Below are 23,931 nucleotides of genomic sequence, written 5' to 3'. Positions count from 1 at the left end.
AAACTTACAGGTTTTTTTTTTTTTTCATTCTTAACTTGAAGTTTTTTTTTTCTGAATAAACTAATACTTAAAGTAACGGTAGCTATAGTAGGTTAATAATATGTAATTGTTGCAAAACTCAAATCATAAAATAAATGGGTGGTCAGTCATAGTAAAAGTAAACTATAATTTAAGATACATTCTACTTGCAATTTAACAGTTCATATCTGAGTTACTTGCAATGTTCCTCACAAGTCAAAACAATGCTTCTAAAATTTTAAACGATATATAATTACATCATTTTTTAATATAAATATGTAGCTCTCTACACATAAGAACCCTTAACACAATATATACCACCTTCCAAAACACATTACAAACCTGAATAAAACTTGAATAATTTTTAATTCCTATATATCGTTATTTTTGTTTTGATCCTCTTAAATTTATTTCTTTTGATTGCTATTATATACATCATTTAATCCCTGGCGTCAAAATTCTTGTTAAAGGAATGACATAGCTAACAGTGGTTGAAAACATGTATTTTTTAAATAACAAACTAAAATAAAAATCTTCAAATTAAAATAGTACAGTTGAAGACTATAATGAAATGAAAAAAAAAAGAGAGAGATTAAATGGGAAAAAAAGAAAACGAAATCAAACTAATATTATAAGGACAAGTTATATAAACCTAATATTTTAACATATTTTAATTGACCAAAAAGTTATTTAACCCTAAAATCCATCGTTATCTTTTGATACTTCAATTGTATGCCATTCAAATTGTTTCATTATAGAAACCCCAATTATCAAAATTGTAAAGCATCGGGTTGGTAACCATACCAGAAGACAAGGAGCAGAAATTATGAATGCGAATTATGCATTTGCTATCAATGTGGTGTCTTTGTACAAACAATGAATGTAGCCGCAGAAATTTTCCACAGCAAAATGCTACTTAATCTCGATATTCCTATCTCTATCCTCAGAAGCTAATTCAGCGAGCAAGAGAAAACTAATCCAAGGTACAATTAAAAAAATCTATCTACACAATGTATGGGGGGAAATAACCAGCTGGGCTGCTTCTGCCTTAATGCTGGCCTGTGACTCCAGAAAGCCAAGAACTATAAAGATGATAGTGTCCGTGTGAACCATTCTGATAGGCGTTTGATTTTTGCTGACAGCACTGCATCCTTTTCGAGAAAAGTGGTGGCATTGGACAGTAGAATGGTCACATCATGCTTCAGCGCCTCCAAACTACGGTAGTAATTGTTCTCCAACCTTGACTGTATCAATTCAATGGATATAGGAACAGGAAACCTGCAAATTTAGCAGAAATGTTTACTATATGTTTTGTTGGAGGAAAATAGAACAAAGGGGAGAGGGGGCGATTTTATATATTTTTAAAATTTTCCTTTGATTAAAAAATTTGGACCAGAGGAGAGGGAAAACGACAGAACTCAAATCCCTCCCTCCTATTTTTGTCTCCCCTCCAAAAAATGGGAGGATTAGTCGGGGAAGAAGAATGTTTTAAAATTTTTAATTGTGTCTAACTAAATTGCATCTCCATTATTGCTTATGAGGTTTAACCATTTATTATCCATAATTCCAAATTTCCTCCTCCCGCTCCTTCCCTTTCTCTCGAACCAAACATAACAAGGGAACCTTCCTTCCTTGACCTCTAGACTCTAGTCTATTTAAATTCCTCCCAAGTCTCATCCTCTTCCCTCCTTACAACCAATGCACTGTTATTCATAGATTTCATAGTTTCGCATAAAAAAGGCATAGATGGAATACCTGTTTATAAATTTGGACTTGTTTGAAATTTTCTTCAATTCATGCACTCCACAACGATCCTGGATATTAATAACAAAGAAGTGAATATTTTCATTTACCTGCACACAAACTCAATTCTATCATATGGAATTTTTGGACAAATACCTGGACTGTGTTGCCTGACTGCTGTAATTTGGTGAGAGCGGATTGCAGTTTATTTCTCATGTCATCATCAATGTGAGGCTGTTCCCATTCAGTATCAGCATCAAAAAGCTCCCAAGGACTATGCAAATGTGTTTCAGTGAGGTCACTCTTGTACCGAACAGTACAACTCTCCCATGGACTGTCTGGAAATTCAGAAGACTTAGCTTTCACGCACAGAATTCGACCATCCCACCAATTACCAGAGGAATTATCCTCATTCTTCCACCAAACCCTGCATTTATCCCTGCGAGTCCAATTTCTTTGCATAGCAGTGTCAAACCTAATTCTTTCAACAAGAAAATCAGGGAAACTGGTTACTTCAGGTAGGGTTAATTTAAAAGATTTTCCAACAACACTTGAATTCGGATCTACAAACAGAAGGTTCATTTTGCAGCAGCTATCACCAGACCCTGGAAGATGGGAATACTCTAGACTTTGAACTCTACAATATTCTACAGCTCTTATATGTCCCTTAAGTGATACCCAAGGCCCTGACTCTCTTTTACGGCAATAATTTATATACTCCTGGTGACCCTGAAAAACAGATTTTCATAGGCAATTCAAAATTTGAAATTTAAAAAAAAAAGAAAAAGAAAAAAAAAAGATCACACAGATGCAAAAGGTAAAAAATATACTACCGGATAAAATGTGTAAGCTCTTATAACTAACCTGTCTCAGATATACAACTTCATCCCCCTGTTGTGGAATATATCTGCATCCTTCCTCATGGGTTGATAACAACAACCATGATCCTCTGGTAGCTGATTGTAGTGATTTCCTTTTATTTACAGGACTAGTCTCACGAATATTATAACTAGACCTCCGATTCCTAGTGGACCTCAAACCAACAGTCAATTTTGAATTAGAACACCTTTCTTCTTCTGTGAGTTGTCCTCCACTTGTGGAAACATTCTGTGGACTTTTAACAATACAATTTCCCGGTCCTTGCAGCACTTTGAGATTATTCCGCTCATAATTTGGGTCAGAAGAGGTGGGCTCCAACTCTAAGGATCCGTTTGTATGAATAGCTTCATATGTGCCATTGCTGAAGTTTGCTGCAGCATTGAAATTACTGTTTCTCCCATTTGAATTGGATTCTCCCTGGCCACTACTGTCAGCTAAATTAGTCACAGCCCTATGTGATCTTGATCTTCTATATACAGCTTTATACATTTTATCTCTGTGTGAATGTGGTTCTGGCAAATCCTGTGAAGTACTATTTTGTCTAATTTGAGGATCTACTTCTTGAGATCCATTCTCTCCATGATTAGACGCTACTCTAGTGTTGTTGCTGTCATCCACAACCACATTGTTCAAATTTTTATTATCATTAGTGCTACATGCACTATTCTTTAGCACTGAAGATTTTGTTTCAAGCTTGGATGGACTTTCAGGATCCCTTGAACCCCTTTTAGACCTTAATTTTGTTGAAACACAAGCAAAACCAATATTTGGTTCAGGTAGTTGGTCAACCTCACTATAGCCAATGGAAGCAGTTACAATATCCTGAGGAATCACATAAGCAGAAATTAGTGATTCATTTTTGTCCCTGCAATTGCTGGAAGCTGTGATCTCTCCTCCATCTTCAGTAAGATTAAAAGGCTGTGAGGTAGTACCAGCACAATTTTCATTAATCTCTGTCAAACTATCTACCTTATAGTCATCCTTTTGGATTTCTAACTCGGGGGTTAACTCAGGGGTTAGTGCACTAAAGTTCTTGTCCTCTTTCTCGTGCCCACTGATAGCATTTTCTTTTTTACCATTAATCTCTGTCAAACTATCTACCCTATAGTCATCCTTATGGATTTCTAACTCAGGGGTTAACTCGGGGGTTAGTGCACTAAAGTTCTTGTCCTCTTTCTCATGCCCACTGCTAACATTTTCTTTTTCATCGAGATGATTAGGACATTTTCCAGAGTAGGGATCTGTGTCTGATGGCATAGCTTCTCCCACTCTCAAAGGTTTAGATGAACGAGCCCTAACCATTCCCCATCTAATTTTCCCCAGCAAGTCTACATGGTCTGTCACCTGGCCTAGTTTTGCTTGATCTGTTTTTTCAACTGCAGGGTAACTTGTACTTCCAGAACAATACCCTGAATCCTTAGAACTTGGTCTGTTCCCATTAAAATCGGTAGCTTCTTGCGCAGTTTTTGATGATGAGCCAACCAACTCAGCCTGGTAGCCAAACTCATTTGTGGACTTGGATATATCACGATTTGGCAACTTGAGAACCAACCTCTTGTTCATCGAATTCACATGAGTTTCAGTTAACTCGTGAGATTTGGTGTCCTCCGATTCATAATATGATACTTCTTTTCCCTTAGAATAATTCAGTTGTTCATTCTGTAAAGTTCCACCGGATTCATCACTGTCAATATTAGACTCTTGCAATGTTGATTCACTACCTGAAAAATCACCAACCAAACTATCTTCTTCTCCATCTGTTGGTGTACCAGTAATTTTGGAAAATAGATGCAGAGCATTGCGTGCAGCAGCCCTTTGAGGTCGGGAAGATTTTGATTTAGAAGATTTCCTTCTTGATGTTTTTTGGACACTTTTTCCCTTCCTACTTCGGCTACTGCCGAAAGTATTGCCATCACGCTCATCCAAATTCCTCCGTTTCACACGTCTCCCAGAAGAAGTCATAACCTCAGTCTGTAGGGAGGAAAAAGAAAGCAGGAATGATTTAAAGTTGTTACAAAAAGGAGCAATATTCACTTTATATTTTCAATCTGTACTTACCTCAGCCTTCTGTTTTTTCCTCTTTGATCTACGAATGCTATCCATGCAAGTGTCCTCCCCTTCACTGTTATCTGTGCTGCACCCTGAATCACCAGAAGCATTGGAGCTTGAACCTCCTTTCTCACCCTTAGAAAAGAAACCCTCTGTGACATTATATTCTGAATCTGTATCATCACTAAACACTTCAACTTCAGGTTCCCATTCCATAGCATCTATAAACTCAGGCAGTGGTTCTGTAAGCAAATCCAAGTCTGCCAATGGAAGCATATGATAATCAGGGTCCAGACTGAAATCAGGACCAACAGCAAGCCTTAGTGATGATGGGCGCCACTCAAGGCCTAATGCTCCTAATCGTCTTTGCTGAAATTCACTCTGATAAGGTTCTGGGTATGGTATCATTGCTGGAAGTTTGGCAGCGTATGACCAACATTTAATAAGAATACATGAGGGATCAAGAAATGTGAAAGAAATACGGCAAAGAAATAGATATATGTAAAGACTAAAGAATATATCCAAGAAAACAAATAACCTGAATCACAAAGCAAATCTTGCAGATTCCGTCTATATGGAACAATTTGAGTTTCCTGGCACAGATTTTAATATTACTTAAGATTAGAAAACACATGCTATGCAATAGTAGAGATAGCATGTATTCAAAACTAAACTCACAATATCAAAGAAAACCATTTTAAACAACAGGATTCACCCATCAAAATCACTTATATGCTTCTACAAAATTTATTACAAGCAGAGCTAGTGAACGGTCCTTCCCAAAATGCAATTAATGTGCCAGTGTGAAAATTAAATACTTCACTACACTTAACAGTTTAACAAAAAGGTTTTTATATTTTAATATTCCTTCCCCCCTTCTTAATACAAGGTCAAAGATTTTGTACCCAAATACCCCTTTTTAGCCTTTTGAACTTCGCTCCTCTAAACTGACAGTGAGGGAGTGAGGGAATCACTTTAGAGGGAGAAGTGAGGAGTCATACCCATTAATTGAAAAGTTGAAAATCCAAATTCAAACTATACAGTTTATACAATTACAAGCATTTCATCACAATTTCAACCGATGCTTTTTTAATCAATGGCTATATAGAACTTCCCAATTTTCCATCTAAAGTGAAACCCTTACTTTAAATAGACTAGAATTCTTTGCTTGTTTTTTTTTTTTTTTTGCATTACAATATTTTTTAAATGCATTAAAAAGTTGGTTTTGGCCAAATTAACTTCCCTTGTATTTTCTTTTTTATAAAAGATAACTACATGCATCAAGAAGCTGATTTTCTAAATGCTTTAAAAAGAAACCATGTTTAGAATTGGTTTAGCCCAAAATGACTTCTGAATGTAAAAAAGTAGTATTTGGGATTTTGGCTACATAATCTTTCACTTGAGATAAGAAAATAGAGAAACATTAATAGTAAAAGGTCACAATGCCCCCCTCCCCACCCCAACCTAACCCAAATGATAAACCAATACATAGGAACACAACCAAGATAAAAAGATGTTGTAACCTAAGAAGTACAAACACTTCCAAATAGTAGCTGTGTCCGAACCAGGTCAAATTCATATCCATATTAGTCATTGCATGCACACTTGAAATAATTTTTATTGCATTTTTATAATTTTTTAAACTTCATACCAATGCTGATAAAAAATACCAAATTAATTAGATCGCTTTTTATGTTTTATGTTTATAACGACTTGTGCTTGTTTTTTATACATGAATTCTCATGATTTAATGTTTTTATTTTATGTTAATTTTAAATTAGTTTTATATATGGCCATAGCTATGGTGTCCTATAAATTTTCAAATTTGCCATATTTCTGTGTCAATGTCATCATAACTGTAACCCATGTTGTATCAGTACATCCTAGGTTTGAACAGTTTCTTAAATGAAAAGAGTAGCAAGCAAGTGATCAACTAACCTGGTCTAGTACGTTACCATGAGTGTCTTGAATCAGAGGTCGATAATCACCAAGAAAAAACTGCAAATATTAACAGACAACATTAGTGCAAAACAGTAGCAAAGGAAAGAGAAAATCATAATAGGATGATAATGTATGTACCTGATCATATTTGGCATCTTTCTGGGACTCGCCTTGGCCTGTGCTTAATATATATAGTTGACCAACATCATCCGAAAGTATAATTGATGTCCCATCCCTATGACGTTAAATAAATTTTAACAAAACACAAAGTGAACTGATATAGGTAGTATACAATGGATATATGAAACACAGCAGACCAATAAAACAAGGCTATAAAAAGGTCCACATAACATGGCTACACCCCATGTGTTTTTACAAATCAGAAAACAAGAAGATTTCGTCCAACAAATCATGATGTCTTCACCAGTCAATGCTATTTAAATATACTAGAAAACAGCTTTCCTGCCACAGAGTGAATCATATTACAAATACAAATTGCAATCCTCATTGAGTACGGCAATGGATTCAATTTCAGAATGGCACTGATTTAAGTTGCAAAGGCATTGGAAATTCAACAAATCAACTTTATGCAAGTCACAAAGTGATTCTAAAAAAATGATATCATGTATAGGGACCAAATTTTTAATTTAACCAAATAATGAATGTGTATTGATAGGAGGATCCTAAAAAGATCACCCAAAAGCTACATCCTCAGCAAAACACTTAACTGATATATCATCTCTAAAGTAATTTAAATTTAATGTAATGAGGGACTAGAACTGATTTTGAAAGTCACATAATAAAAATTTGTTGCAAAAAATTATAGAGTTCACAATTCTGTCACGAGTATCTGAAAATAACAACTGCAAATGATTATGATATGAGAATATCTTTGTGGGGGGTGGGACATACCCAAAAACACTTGATGCAAAATAAAGTTCTAAGCTAGTTTACTCATTGTGTACTTACGAAGAAAACTTTCCATCCACCAACTTGAAACGTGATATCTCATATGTCCGGATAGGCATGCCTTCCCATATCTAAAGTCAGACCATATTAAAGTTATTTAAAATGTAAAGGAAAGCCTACAGAGAAGTGAGAAAAAAGTAACTGGTGACTCACATCCCACACGATAGTTCTTCCATCATATCCAGCACTCATAGCTATCCGGGGATTGAAAGGATGAACATCCAGAACATATGTCTAAAATGCAAAGAAACAAATCAAGTTAAGCCAAATAGACCCAACAAAAAGTATTATGCATCCAAAATTTAAAAATTTTCCCTTCAGTAATTGACTTAGTATCAAGAAAAAAACTTAGCATACATCAGAGAGAGAAGCAGCAAACTAAGCAACAGAAAAGTGATCATGCATGCAGAGGCTAAGCTAACCAAAGGCTGACAATGTAACTTGATGGTTATAAAATCTCACATTGATCAAATTCCTCCTGAAGGAAAAGTGACTTCCTATCGAAAATTTTCTTTCTTAATATTATAAACTTCAACATCAACAACTTTGTTTTTACAAAATCAAAAACTAGTCAGCCATGGATTAAAATGTTTGATCCATGCTGTCCTTGCTCTTATAACTGAAATTTCTCCAACAAATAGTATACTCTACAATATTTCAAGCCCATTGTTGATATGTTAAATCTTAATTGCTTAGACTTTCAGGTTAAGTGTTCTCCACTGTTCAACAATGCGACAGATAGATATCATAGCAGCCTCAAATTCTTCTGTGCGTACTTATTTTAATAGAAAATATATTGACATAGGTGAAGTGCAGACACATGCTTCACAAGGTTGTCAAAGGAGTAAGGCACGTTCATTCACTTCTATAGAAATAACAGGAAATTCTCTACAGAGATAGAAGACCAAAGCCCAACAACCAAACTACAAGTGACTATAGTTCAGGACCAACATATTCATAAGATGTAAAAACTGGAAGAGAACAATTTTAGTCATTAATAAATTGAGTTACATGACTAATTAAACTCAACTTTTCATTATATCATGTAACATTCTACTTAGGAATTTGTTTCTCAGAAAAATTACTAGACAGAAGGAAATCATACATATATGAGATATTTTCTACATATTCTAACATTTCCCTCATGTTAAAGCTTATTGAGCATTAAGCTTGTTATATGTTATAAGATGAATTCTTAAAACAGAATAAAAAGAAAATAAAGTAGACAACATAAAACAAGGCTGAAAAACAATCAAGGATGCTGGAGATGGTGGAGGGATGAACTGCTAGAAAGATAGCTTAAAAATACAGAAAGAATGATCATCAACTTAAGAATATTACATGACCAAAGAGACTTCACTAGAATAAAGCTAAGTGGAAATTTCCTGGCATGCAAATATACAGAGCAAGAACTAACTATTCCATGATAAGAATTTGGAAGCTTCAAACAGCAAGACTTAAGAAATGATAAAGTATATAGCATACTCAGGTAACTCTTTCTATTCTAGAGTGTCCAAGTTAGTTGGGTTTCTGTTATAGTTAGTTACTTATGACAGCTGCATTGACATAACCACCAGATAGGTTTCAGCTTGTCCAACAACCTTGTGTACAATCATATAAGTTTAAATAAATCATTAAAGATCAATGAGACAAAATACAATTACGGATTTCATTTTCTCTCTTTACAAACAGAAAAAAACCTAATAACCTCGGAAATCGAATGAGGCTAGTGTGAATAATTGCAGTTAAATATTGGGACTGAAACTTGTGAAATGCTTGAGTTGTTAAAGCACTCAGCTGTTTGCAAATACATATACACATTTCTGAATTAATTACATAATAGATCTACAAGAAGCATAAATATAAGCGGCCCATGGGATAAGGCAACATGAATGAATGTGAAAAATGAATGAACCTAAGCTTTTAAATGCATCAATTCCCATGGATCAGTTTCCAATAATTTCAGTTGGAAAATATTATTATGGTTTTAAGGAAATTTAAGTCTAGCAAAGCTGAATAGTCTTAGTGGCTTATCATTATTCTAAGAAGTTACATTTTATGATTATTGCTCTTAAATGTACTCTCTCTGAATTATTTATATAGTGAAGTTGCTGGGTGCTTCCTAACAGAAGCACTTTCCTAAAATTCTCTTCTCTTTAACAATTGCCAACATAGATTTCCATCAAATTGATTGCCAATGGAAGAAAAAACACCACTATTATGATTCATCAGGAGGAAAGAAGGTTGAATGGCTGTTGATGAGAAGAGAAATCACCAATTGTGTGATCGTCATTGGGAAAGAAGCCATCAGAATGACCTTAAGCATTTCATATCCTTTTCTGTACCTTTCTCTTCTTTTTAAACATTCATTGTTAATAAAAAAAATCTTGGTATGAAGAGGCCAAATAAACATAAAGTTCATAAATTATGCCAATAAGTCTTTTCCAAAGGTGCCAAACATCTTCACAATGCAAAAGAAGTTTCTGTTTGCATCTGAACAGACTTATAGAAGTAAAATCATAGATAAAAAGACCACTTTTTTTAAACATTAATCAAATTAAAATGAAAATCCTAAGCAATGCTTGAAACAAAAACTGAGAAACACAACACTCAGCATCAGATGTCATGCTATTGAAATAGCACCATAAAAAGCCATACAATCAGTATTAATGTATTATGTTTACACAAGACAGTAAAAATGGTACCAAAGTAGGAAGATAAACCAAACCAATAAATTAAACACTTACAGATTCAGTATGCCCAGTCAATGAGTGTACTAAGCTTCCATCAGATGCATTCCACACACAAATTCTGCAGTCTGCAAGAATATCTTGCAATCAGACAAAATAATAGTCTATTACCTTCAAAACCATGAAATAAGATTACAAATGGCTGTGGCATTATCTTTATATGTGCACAAGATTGGCATGATAACTAGTGCAATGCATGAATAATTATGGGTCTAGGTAAAGAAAATGTTTTATGTTTTTATCACCTGTCTCTATTACTAATTAGTAAGTACAAAAGAGCCTCATTGTTGACATTTTCTTTCATGTTTTCAAATATTTGTACATAAAAGGATGAAAACACCAAAATGATTTTTCCACCATTTCCTGTTCAAATCAAATATTTAAAAAGAGAAAATAACTTGAAAAAAATGTGATACTTGGCCAATTTTTTTAATGAAAATACAAAATAAAACAGAAAATATTTTTTCAAACCAAGTGTGCCCCATGTAATCATGAAGTGTTTTCAGATATTGTTATCAAATTTCAATCATAAAGGCATATAAAAAATAATCTTGAATTGACTAATTGAAACGGTCCAAATTGCTGATTGCCTTAGAAAGAATATCTAAAAGGTATAGATGAGAATCTAGACTTACACTTGCCTTGTTTGATCTCTATGATACTAAGATGATGCATTCATTCCTCAAGGTGACAGAAGCCCTCAAATATTATTCTGAAGATTAACTCTAAACATGCTTTTGTAAAACTAAGTCTACTGATGCATAATTATTGTTCTTTGAGAAGAAAAAAAATCTACATAAATTTGTGCTAAATTGCCAAACACACCAAAAAAAAAGATGGATAACTAAATACAATGGAGCATGTTTTAAAATCACTAGTGCCAACTTAAGTAAGGTTTTTTGCTCCACTTTAATTGAACAATTACTAATATGCATAAATAATATCACCCACAGTAACTCATATATAAAAATAAAAAATCAAAATGGTTACAAGGAAACAGAAGAAAGAAAACAGAAAAGAAATAAACAAGAAAAAATGGAAACAGGGTAGCAAGACAACAAGTCAACAACTAGCAATGAGTCGTGAATGACCAGTAATCGCAGATGCACAACAACATTGTAGTGTGCAGGTGCAAAGTGGATGTATAGCGCAGCAGATGAACAGTGTGTGGTAAATAGTGCAGTGGCAGACAATTACAGATGGCATTAGACAGTGCCAGAAACTTGATCAGAAGAGGAGATAGGAAGAGTGGGACTGAACCCGCTTTGATACCAAGCTGAATACAAGATTTTGGTGAAAATGCTTGAGTGAAGAAGCACTCAAAAACATCTCTATTTATAATCATTCAGATTGAATTACATTTAAGAGCAAGAATTAGAAAATGTAACTCCGTCAGATAATGATAAGCCACCATACATGAATATGCCTTTTTAGCTATCCTAGACATTAATCCTATTGGAATAGAAACAATTTCCAACAAAGGGAAAGGGAAACAAAACTAACTTACCCATAATAGCAGCAAGGACAAAGCGGTTGTCAAGGCTCCAAACAATCATATTTACACCGCGTGGAGTTGGTAGAATTCTCTGACGAGGACCACCTCTTTGAGGTTGAGGTGGCATAGGTGGAGGTGGAACTCTCAGATGATACGCTCGTGTCCAGCGACCACTTTTTCCCTAAATAAAATAAATTTAACAAATTGAAATATAAAGTACCAGTCATTATCCAATAACCATTAACTTTGGCAATTTGAAAAACAAAGTTGGCCAACAACTCTCACTTTTTGTTAATGAGAGAGATAACATTTGTAGAAGGAAATTAAATTCCCTGAAGACTTACATGTGACCTGCGTGATTTAGGAATCCATATAATAGCACTCCCATCACGAGAGCAGGTAACTATGTTGTCATGATTCAACCTGGAATAAAATATGGCCATTTAGATATTAGATCATAGTAAAAGCCCCCAGAATTGGGAATATGACTTCTTGTTATGAGAAGCAAAGGAGAGAGCCAGGAGTAAGATCATTTAAGAAGCTACTTCTAATTCCCAAACACACCAGGAATTTTTAAATTTGGGAATATTTTCCTCCTTCAGAGTTTCTGCTGTGGAAAACCGGGATGCTACTGCGCATCCACTGCAAAATAAGGAGTGACAGAGATCAGCATGCAAAATTTTCATCTATCAATGATCACAGCATACTGAAACACACTAACCTGAATTGCACATAATTCACATCATTTTCATGCCCAGATAGCACATCTATCTCATGAATTGGTTGGTCAGTGTCATCCATACTAAGCTTACAAGCATTCCACACCTGCAAAACTTTTTATGTTTAAAAAATTGTGGAGCTGAAAATCTTTTTGAACAAATTTAGGGCATGTATGGTTTTCATCATTTTACATTTACCAAAGATGCATTTTTAGATGTTACCAATATGTCTGATTACAGATGGATAATCTTATATACCAAAAAGGAACAAACACCTGACAAACTCTTCAGAGTAAATGTCAGGGTCCAAAAAAAGTACCTAATAGCCAACTGGATGTATTTGCTAGCATTTGACAGCCTAATGAAAATGGCCAGTGACCATGTCTATGTGGTCAGAAAATGGTTAAAGCCTTGAAGGTTATAACTAACAGACAGGCATTAACAAGTAATTGATTTTTTTTTATCGGCAAACAATAATGATTATATTACTTGAGTACCAGAGGTACCAAGATATACATATTAAAGTTAGTAGCCACACAAATGGTTCCACGCAAACCATGAATTGGTCAAGCTGGGAAGCATTGTCTAGCTAGAAAGCTGACAGTAAGGTGTAACATTAAATTAACATTAAGTCCACAACTACTGACTGAAGCCTATACTAAGATTGCTGGACCAATGATTGTAATGAGTGCTGAAACCCTTCTCCAACTTCCTAAGCCACGTCCAAAGTAAGAAAAGTGCACCGTCCAACATTTTGTTGGCGTCAAAGGTAACGTTTGAAAAGATGACATTATTTCTGTGCTTCCAAATTGTCCATGTGAGTGCAAGCCACCACCACTTCCACCTGTTAGCCCTCGCTCCGCCCTTCATTCCACCTATATGATAGAGGAAATGCTGCTTTGGATTTAGCGGGAAAGCACCCACAGTATTCGTCCAAGACAGCGCTTCCCACCATACAGGAAGAATTCTACTACACTGAAAAAACAAGTGACCTGCGCTCTCCTCCATATTTCTACACAAAGGGCATGTGCTATCCTCTACCTCAACCTGTCGTCTTCTCAAATTTACTCTAGTCGGTAGTCTATCCTTGAGGAGCCTCCATGCAAACGCTGAAATTTTATTTGGAATCAAGTTTTCATAATTCCTGAAAAGCTCCACCCTCGGTCTCCTCTGATATGTCCCCCCTCATCACAATATAATTGATAAAGTGGGACCAGGGATCAACTAGCAGTAATGAACTGGTGGTGATGTTCATTGGACATGGATAGTGATTTCCTATAGAAAGCTTGAACAGGGATGAAAAAAGAGATTTCTATTTATAGAAAAGCAACCATCTACTTTATGAGGTAGAGGTTATTTTTTCCTCAAACCGTCACAATTCACAATCTCGCACCAGAAAGGACAAAACTGTAAAAACTAAAAATAAAGCAAATAGAACCCACATTTTACCTTGAGTGCGAATATTACAAAGTTATTTATGCATGTCTGCTAACTACAGATACTGAGATAAGTGCTTAGAAACACACACAAAAACACATACCCTAGCAAGATTGTCAGAGCTACCAGTTACAAAGACAGTTCCATTAGCATTAAACGCACAGCAAAAAATCTGACGGCTCTGTGGTACAGTACTTGAAGATGGGCCACTGCTCTTCCCTAAAGCCAATAAGGTATTCCAAATTAGTTCTTTTCACCAATAAATCAGTCAATCATATTTCACAAAAGAATCTACTAACCAATTACAGAATCAGAAGGCCTTGGAACATATAATCTTGGACTTGACTGGGTATACCTTGCATCCCATATCCTACAAGTTCCATCATCAGAGGAACTGCAAAGCAAACAAAACATCACCAAGTTAATTTATAACAGAAAATCAGAAAAACCTAAGGGTGAGGATCATCCACATAAATCATGCCAGAAGATTAAATGCACAAAAAACCATGTTGCCTGAAGCTGAAAGGGAAATTTTCATGTCATAATCACGCAACATAGCATCAATTCAAGGCATCACAAAAAGAAATCAAATCAATTGATGGATCAACCCAACTCACATGGATGATCTCTCAAAAACTAATCGAAGTAACAGGTGAATTTATACTAAATGTAGCTCCTTAATATTTCGTAAACAATTATTAAGACCTAAAATAAAGGAAAAATAAGAGAGATTTTATCAAGAATTTGATAGAAACAAATAGAAAGAGACAGTCACAAACTTCACTGTATGCAATAATAGCAGGATGATATATAATTCATATATTTTCCTGTCTACTGCTATGAGAAAGCTTGCATGTTATTTCAACCATAGCAGTCAACAGCTGATAGTGGCACAGAGTGCCCAACTCCTGAAAACACTATAGTAGGAGGATAGTGGCAGTGAGATGACCGATATTTTGGTTTTTTGCGTGTAAGAATTTTGGAAAATTTTAATGTATATAGTTTATATTATATAACAATGCATGCAATTGTTTAATAATATTTTATATTTCATATTCTTGTTATTTATTACAAACATTTCCTATTATTATATTATATTTAGAAATTTTTTATTACTATTACTATTTAATTTATTATATTATATAGGCTCAAATATGTTTTTAGTCCATACTCCCTATTAAATGAGCGTTTTCATTTTGCTCCTTATAAAAAATTCTTTGTTTTTCATCCATCTAAAATTTAAAAATATCATTTTTAGTTTGTATAAAATGAGTGAATTTTGGTTTTAGTCTCTGTAAAATATTTTTGTTTGATTTTCATCCCTCCAAAATCTAAAATCACTATTTTTGGACCGTAAAATTCATTTTAAGGTAAATAAATAACATTATTTTAGGGATCTAGAAAAAATTTTAGAGGTATCACATGCTAACATTGTACCACAGACACTAGGGACTAGCGAGTGTTACCTGGGATGGTCATTTGACCTTTTGCTAAACACATAAGCTGTTAGCAAGTGTCTCATAATAGTAGGGTCCAACAACAAGATTTCAACTCTTTAAGGGATGAAAATCAAAGAAAAAAATTTATAAGGACTAAAATCAAAACTCGTTAATTTTAGAGGGACTAAAAGCATATTATATATTATGCTTTATTTAATTTTTATTACTATTATTATTTAATTTATTATATCATACATTATGCTTTATTTAGTTTTTATTATTATTATTATTTTATTTATTTATTATATTATTATATGCAATGCTTTAAATAGTTCTTTTCTATTTTTTAGTATTATTATTCTTTAGGCTTACCAAAAAAACATATTATTATTCTTTATATTTTTTATTACATGTTATGTTTTACTTTAAAATAAACAACTATTGGACTCAAATTGAGGCCCAACAAATCAAAACAGACAAGAGAATTAAAACTGAAACCCTAACTAGGACCCTACTCATCAGTTGCTAGCACCACCTCTATAAAAGAGAAGGGGATGGAAGATGGAAGGTTGCAGGCAATTTTCCGGGGATGGCGAATGTCACAGAGCCTTGCCCAGCAACTCTAAAGGTCGCAAAGGCTTGTTTGGCAACAGCACAAACGAAGGAGCAGCTGGCTGTGAAGCCCACAAATCTCCCTGATTTTCTGCAATTTGTCCCACAAATGGCACTGCAATGGCCAAGCACTACGCAACGAGTGCCTTAGGAGTGGCAAGGGGCCACTCTACTTTGCCACCCCGCAATCACGTGCAATTGACTACTATGATTTCAACAAACTACATATATTTAGAATATAATATACCAAGACTGAATTGGCACCTTCAATATTACTAAACATATTTGTAAATATAATAATGAAACTATTGCATTTGCTTACATGACATGCATATGCATCCACATTGCTGGGAATAAGATTATATTATTGACTCCTTTTCTTTTCTATTGAACAGAAGACTTACGATAAAAGCTGGTATAAAGCATTCAGTCTGGGACTAAATGCTATGGCTGTAACAGCTCCAGTATGGCCCCGCAAAACTGATATTGGCAAGCCATCTGGCAAGCGCCACTATGAAAATCAAATAGTCAAACATAATGTATCCAAAAAAGCCTGGGGAAAAGGGATAAACAAAAACAGAAACAAGGAACTTGCTTAGTCAAATGAAAGCTTACAACTCGAATGACACAGTCATTTGATGAGGATGCAACTAAAGCATTGTTTGAACTCACAGCCAAGTCAGTGATGTCACCCTATTAAATATAGGATGTAATTCAATCTAATGGCCAACAAATATTAAGGCAATGTAAATCTATACAAACTGAAGAATATGTATTTACAAGAACAGACTCACATCATGTCCACGGCAACTGGCCAAACAATATGCAGTTTCCATTGACCAAATTTTTACAAGTCGGTCATCTGAACCGGTAACCACATATCTTCCTGACCGATCAAATATAGCTGTAGAATACATGTTAAGCTAAACTCAGCTGCATGACAAGAAGCAGCATGCCTCCAAAAACAAAGAAGAATTCAATGGAATACCCATAGTAAGATAGGGCAGCATGAATTTATCCAATCTTGGAAAGGTACAGTAATTGAGTTCATAAAAATATACCGAAAATTTGGGAGGAAAAAAAGGAATCATCTGTCTGTTATTTTAGAGCAGTTTATTGTTCATTTTAAGTGTTTTGGTAAGCCAACCTGATTTTGTTACTCTCACCTATGGGACCTATAAGAGTATAGTTTTACTCTGTGATCCGTTGTGTATAACTTCTGAATTACTGTAGACAGCTGTTGCTTTCAGTAGTTAGTTTCCTGGCAGCTGTACTGTACTCTGTAACTAACTCTCAGTTAGTTACAGGTGGTTAATCTTCAGGTGCTTCATCTGTTTAGCTATAATAGCTGATCATTCACTTAATTCAGTATACAAAATCTTTCTTCTAAATATTCTCGCAAACCTTGATAGGACCCTACAATACTGCAGAGAATTTAAATCAACTTTATTGCTTTTATGAGAATTATTTTGTTTTCCACTTTTTTTTTTTCCCATCATGAAGTTTCTTTACTTCCAACAGGTGGATAATGGAGCTTTGGTTAATCTTGATGTATAGGATTAACCACGATTTTAGGAGGGAAGGACCTCTACTTTAAATTAGTGTCCCATACCTCCCACTCAGCTGATATGGGGATTACACAATTCCATCAATCATCTTATTTTTAATAAAATTGATGCCAATATTAATATTAAGTAATAAGGCCATTCCAGTAATGTGTCAACTATGACCATTAAAGAGAAAAAAAAAAAATAACAATTCCCACTTCACAAGTGTACTACTAAGTTACACAAATAGCTCTAAATATATATATGCTTAAGTAATTAGTACTATGTGGAATAACCTACCACAATAGACAGCATTGCGGTGTCCTCTTAACCTCTTGATGTTTTGCATCTTTTGCACCATGGTAGAAGGTTTTGCAAGGGCATAGCATGCAGCACGTATAGATGGTGCACGATGGTGTCTTGGGAAACCACCCCCAATTTCCCTCAAACTAAGCCCATGAACCTGATTGGCTTTCATATGAGGCCAGCGCATATGAGGAGGTGGCCGTTTGACTTCTTTCATTTTGTCCCTATCATCTGTAGTAGAGAAGCAATATAATAATTACAGATAGAGAAAGGCAAAGCTAATTCAATTGAAGGCATAGTTAATACGGGCAACTGTTTTTTATAAAGAATTTATCAAGAAAGGAGACACAAATGAAAAAGATGAGAAATCCTCAGAAACTAAACCAAGAATGAAAGGGGAGGGGAAAAAGAACATGGCACATGTAATGCAGAAGCCAAAGCCAATCTCTCTAGAGATTTCTACCAAAGACATCCCCATATAAAGATCAATAGCAGAACACAAGAAGCTAAAAAGAAAAATAACACCACATGTAATGCAGCAGGCTAGCAGCCAAAGCCAATCACTCTAGAGATCTACCAAAGACACCCCTCCATAAAAAGACCGATAGCAGAACACCACAAAGAAGCTAAGTGAACTACTCAAACAATCACAAATACACTCAAGAGGCAATACTTAACCAATAAAACTTCTAACATTTATTTCCAACCATATACACCAAACAACTGCAAATCAAGAACAACCCTAAAGCCTTTTAGCATCTTTTGGCGCCAAAATCTCTAAAATTAGCAGGCAGTATCTTCTGGAGATCCTTGGCACAAACCCAATTTTCACAAAACACCAAACAAATTACTCAACAGAAAGCAATTTTAATTTGTTCCATAATTAACAATCAGTAAATTCATAATTCAGTATGAGAATTATCACTGCAATCCAAAGTGATAAAAATCGATTATAATTAAAGTACAAATAAAGAACACATACAGCTCAGAAGTGAAAATGAACCACTTCCTAGAAGAGTAGGTACATCAGCTGCATTTGGAGCATTTCCAAGATTCATACCCAGTGATGGGGAGGCTGTATTTAATAACAATTGCTTCAAAAGCTTTACCAAGTGATCCTTTTCAATATGGGAATACCTGTATAATAATTCATTACAACATCAACGAAACTATTATAAAGGAGAATGGGTGCATAAATAAAGGAGTATACCTGTATAATAATTAATAATAAATCAATGAAAAATCATAAAGGAGATGCGATACATAAATATACCTCTCTACTAACATATTGTAATTTAAAGGGAATGATAGACCATCATCATCTTTGTCTCCACTACATGCTCCGGTCCTTGAATACCAAGCATGATACCTTCTAGGCAAAAGTTGATGCTCAAGAAGCTCATTCCAAAACTGTATATAAGTTTTATGACATGGCCCAGCAGAAAGAAAGTGCATAATAAGAAAATAAATTTCCCTAAGGTCAATATCCACATCCATGTTATGATTCGGATTTGCCTCATCGAGCTCAGCTTTCTTGGGCACCTTACTGGAAAAGCTCAAATGTTTTATATTAACAGAAGGTGCATTGCCAGAAGGAGCATACTTCTGCAAAGCCATACTCCTGTAAAGCATCAAAGGAACAAATATAGCACTAATCTTAAAAATTGTCCCTATAGTTAAGAAAAATAGAAATAATAAAATTAGAAGACAATAACTAAGGAAATCATTAAATAGATGATAACAAACAGAAAATGGCCAAGACTCTAATTTTGAATTCATTTATCAAGAAAGAATACAAGATAAAACAAAAAAGTAACACTTTCTTTTGCCTGCTTGTTCCCATGATTCCACTGTCCCGAGAAAAACAATGATAATTACCACCCTTCCATCCTATCACACCTTCATCCCAAACAACTACTCAAATTTTAATTTTATCTCAAAATTAAGCAATTGAGCAAAAGACATGACTAAATAGAAATTACAAGCAGTAAGATTTGAACCCATGAACTCCAACTCAAAAGGAAAAAACCTTACCATTGCACGAAGGCTCCCCAACAATATAGTAATAATATTAGAAAACAAAAACGTTTTAAATGAAAATGATGAAGCTTATCCTCAGCCCCCAGACAGATAACAATGGGATTCAGAGGATGGGTTCCTGTTTAGAAAAGAGTAACAATGGGATTCTGTTTACTTGATGAATTTCATGTCAGTATTTGTCTAAAGAAATTTCCCCATTTGAGTTTGAATTTTTGGTGGTGCATAATAATGAGACAAGCATGCATCAAAAAACCAAACAATATATCCCCCCCCCCCCCTGCTTTCCCTGTCCTTTCTCATAATTTCATTTCTCAGCTAAAATGCACCACCTAAAATTGTCCAAACATCCTTCACAGTATGTGATTTAGCTATGGAAAAATATAATCCAGAAATCAACCACCTTTGAAAGTCAGCACTTCCAATGAAATTGCAGGTGAACTTCTCTCTGAAGTCATAAGTAACTCAATCACAGTACGAAGAAGATATCCAGATTCTGTAATCTCTATTTACTTTCAAAGAGATGAACCAGCAAGCACATTCATATTAAACTTCCAATGAAGTACTCTGAACCTTCCAGCCATTTTCCACTCTACATCCCTCTTTTCCCACTCACGTTCATATATTAAGGTTGCATACATCCACCCTCCCCAAACCCCACTAGGCAAGTGCCTCATGCACTGGATTGCCCTTGTCATCCCTCTTCCAGCATGCCTACATTATATGTGACAAATGGCAATTGCTCCAGTCACATAACAGAAAATCCTCAACTGTTCTGCTAATACATGACCTAAAGCTACTAGTCCCTCAAATATTTAAGTTACAAACAGGAAAACATCACCCAACTGCAAGGTCTCCCATAAAATCCAGAACATTTCTCAAAAGAAAACCTATTCAGTATTCACACACCAAGATTTAAACATAGAACATGAGAAAGGATCAGCACACACACACAACAATTAAGCACCAAAATGTCCATCCTCCCTGCGTTCACACTACAACACTGTTCAAACAAAAGCAAAGGATAACGAAATACCTGCAGCATGACACATAAGATGCACTAATAAAATGAAAAACAAACATTCAACCCACACTCAGATTTTCAAAACAATCATCCCATGAACAAACTCAAATTCCAGACACCGTCCACCAAAATGAAAATCCAAAAAGCAGAGTAATTAAAATTCAAAAACAAAAAACTTACAGATGAGTGAGAGATTCAACCGGAGAAGCACTCTCCAAAACTCTCATCCACACCTCTGAAACCCTGACTCTCCACAGAATCCATCACGCATTCCTCTGCACCATTGGAAAAAAAAACCCTAAATTCAATACGCCAAAGCTTCACCACCACACAAACCAACCACAACCCGCAGTAAAAACATCCACAGAGAAAACAAATCAAACAAAATCCAACACACGCACGCAGAAAACAACACCACCAATCCCTGAAAAATCAAAAACCAAAAACATTCCAAATTGTAAAACAAAATAAACAATTCAAATTCAAAAATGTTTCATCCATGAGATTGAGTACGCATAAGGATTTAAATAAACACAGGGTTGCGCTTGGTTCCTGTACCTCTTCTAGGAGTGAAATTCGAAAAGGAGTAACGGTGCCCTTGGAGATACGAAATTCCGCAGAACGCGTCGAGTGTGAACCACGCGCCACAATGCGAATTTAGATTCGGCGAGGGAGCTCTCTCTGCTGTGCTATGCGTAAAGTTTCTTCAGTGTCTATGTAATGTGGAAGAGGCACAGAGAGGAGAACAAATTGAAAGAAGGAAAGGGATTGGGCGTAACGATGCGTTTTATGCCTTTCGGTACGAAACGATGCGTTTCAAAGGGATTTCAATAAAAATAATTTTTTTTTTTTTGCGGTACACACCAGAGTGTGTATGTATTTTGGAACAACTCGTACTTTAAAACGGCGTCCTTGTTTCTTTGGGTGATGCCTCTCGATTCATGGTATTGAAAATTTTAAATTTTTTTTAATTACTTATTTAGTTTTTATAATTTCCTAATTTATCTCTTTTAGTTGATATAGTTAATAAATAATTTTTAAAAAGTTATTTTAAATTTTTTTAATTGACGGAGTTAAAAAAAATTAATAATAAAAACCTTTAAAAAATTAAAATATAAATTTTAGAGATTAAAAAATTCTATTAATTATATAAACTAACAATGATAAACTTAAACTTAAAAAAATTAAAAAAATTTATAAAGAGTAAATAAATAATTAAACCTATTTTTTTAACCTTTTTTCTCTTTTCATGAGACAATAACATTATAGTATTATCATGGGCAGGTATCGTGTATTCATGCAAAGTTAATAAAGTCAGAAACTATATGAATATATTAATCAGATTTTAAGAAAAGAAAAACTTGACAGGACATTCGTTTTGGATGGTATTTGAAATTGAAAATTCAGTTAATAACTAACTCTAAAAAGTTTCAAACCTTGCAAGCCTGAAGAAAGCTGGCGGGACACCAGAAGTAGGAATAGTGCAATCTGTTTATAATAACTCTATAGCTGGTTTCGATTAAAACAAAAAACTCTGGTTTGATAGAGAGGGGGAAAATAAAATAAAAATAAGTAAAAATAACTTCAAAATAAATTAAAATTTAAAGTTGTTTAGTTAAAAAAATAGAGAACAAATGAGGGTAAAGATGTTTTAAAAAAAATGAAAGCAAAAAAATAATAATAAGTAAAAAATAATACTCAAAATTATTTCTCTTATTTTTTCTCCCCTCAAAACATTCCATATCATGTGGAGGTCCATTTGGTGATATGATAGGATAGAATATGATATGCCAATGCAGAATAAACTTTAATTATATATGATGTTTGGTGCGTACAAGATAACAAATTAATCGAATAATGATAGTATATGTTTAAATTTAAAAAATATTATTTCATTAAAATTATTTATATTTTTAAAAAAAATTAATTTATTTTTTAAAATTATGAAAATTATAAAATTTAGGTTAATTTGTCAAGATATTGAGAATTAATCTAAATAATTTAGGTTCTTTCACCTAAAACATTAGAATTGGAATATATTTGTGAGTGGAGGGTAAATTACATGAATGATTGAATTAATTATGATTATTATATTGAAATAAGGAAAACTAAGTTTAATTATGAATATTCAAACCTCTCAATTCTCACAACAACATTGTGATTAATTTTGCTACTTCATTTCACATTACTTTTATTTCTACAATTATTTTTTATTTCATTACTTTTTAAACTATTCCAAACAACTCTTTGAGAAAATAATTTTACAAAATCTTAGTTGTTTAATTAGAATTGGTTGGATAAATGTTAGTCCTCTAGTAGACAACTTGGACGAAAGTCTTATTATTATTTTGAAGTTTGTGATTTCACTTGATTACACGAAAACAAATTCCTAACATGCAACTAAGGTAGTTCGTGATACAAATTCTAGCTTAGTTTTCATAGGTAGATGCTCAGTGGTTCAAGTTGAGCTTTGGAGTATTCAGAAAGGCTTACAATTAGTTAGAACAAAAGGTTTTTGATAATGTTTATGTGCAGCCTGACTCTATGATAGTGATCAACTTGATAAAGAAAAGGTGTGATGTTTATCATCCTTGTTATCGACTTGTTCATTACATTTTTTAAGCAGAGATTAATGATGGATCGAGAATTTGTATGAGCATATTCACTGTGAAGGAAACCGAGCTACAGATGTTTTGGCAAAGATTGGTTTAAGATTAAACTACAAGGATTGTGTCTTCAATTTTCGTCTCCCTTTTTTGACTTATTTATCCTCATTTTATTACTTTAAGCCTTTTGGAAAATGCTCATAACCCTTTTTAGAGGCTTTTGAGCATGGGGTGTAGCCCTATATGTCACAAAAAAAATGTATGACAACATATACAAAAGTAAGGGTAAATAATCATTTTCATCCCTGAATTTATCCAAAAAAATGAAAATTCAAATTTTAGTCCCCGAAATGAAAAAAT

General features: G+C 34.2%; 1 protein-coding gene across 4 annotated transcripts; it reads right to left on the bottom strand.

Moving 5' to 3' along the window:
• Nucleotides 1-835: 835 nt before the first annotated feature.
• LOC114367328 (PH-interacting protein-like) lies at nt 836-21,729 on the bottom strand. Of its 4 annotated transcripts, XM_028324489.1 has the most exons (26): nt 21,524-21,729; nt 21,367-21,389; nt 21,146-21,240; nt 19,178-19,525; nt 18,887-19,041; nt 17,899-18,135; nt 16,846-16,955; nt 16,667-16,744; nt 16,456-16,562; nt 14,300-14,394; nt 14,104-14,219; nt 12,566-12,669; nt 12,409-12,486; nt 12,189-12,267; nt 11,857-12,025; nt 10,347-10,417; nt 7,753-7,833; nt 7,600-7,670; nt 6,769-6,865; nt 6,628-6,687; nt 5,228-5,282; nt 4,699-5,099; nt 2,626-4,611; nt 1,918-2,490; nt 1,774-1,832; nt 836-1,296 (listed from the first exon to the last, which is right to left on the bottom strand). In XM_028324489.1, the coding sequence occupies exons 3-26, from the start codon at nt 21,190-21,192 to the stop codon at nt 1,101-1,103; spliced, it is 5,373 nt and encodes a 1,790-aa protein (XP_028180290.1). In that variant the 5' UTR covers nt 21,193-21,240; nt 21,367-21,389; nt 21,524-21,729; the 3' UTR covers nt 836-1,100. The 4 variants fall into 4 exon arrangements, with proteins under 4 accessions (XP_028180290.1, XP_028180289.1, XP_028180291.1 ...); XM_028324488.1 differs by lacking the exon at nt 21,367-21,389; XM_028324490.1 differs by lacking the exon at nt 21,367-21,389 and having other exon boundaries at nt 18,965-19,041.
• Nucleotides 21,730-23,931: the final 2,202 nt, after the last annotated feature.

Source organism: Glycine soja, chromosome 9, assembly GCF_004193775.1.
Source record: "Glycine soja cultivar W05 chromosome 9, ASM419377v2, whole genome shotgun sequence".
Taxonomy (NCBI): Eukaryota; Viridiplantae; Streptophyta; class Magnoliopsida; order Fabales; family Fabaceae; genus Glycine; species Glycine soja.
The sequence above is the reverse complement of the archived record's forward strand: the minus strand, read 5'-3'. Positions and strand labels throughout refer to the sequence as shown.

Excerpts from the sequence above, each read along its gene's own strand:
- LOC114367328 (XM_028324489.1), bottom strand. The coding sequence starts at position 21,192 with ATGAGAGTTTTGGAGAGTGCTTCTCCGGTTGAATCTCTCACTCATCT. Across the intron at positions 12,268-12,408 it reads CCCAAATTTAAAAATTCCTG|GTTGAATCATGACAACATAG; the intron begins GTGTGTTTGGGA and ends ATTTTATTCCAG. Across the intron at positions 6,866-7,599 it reads GTGGATGGAAAGTTTTCTTC|GGATGGGACATCAATTATAC; the intron begins GTAAGTACACAA and ends TTAACGTCATAG.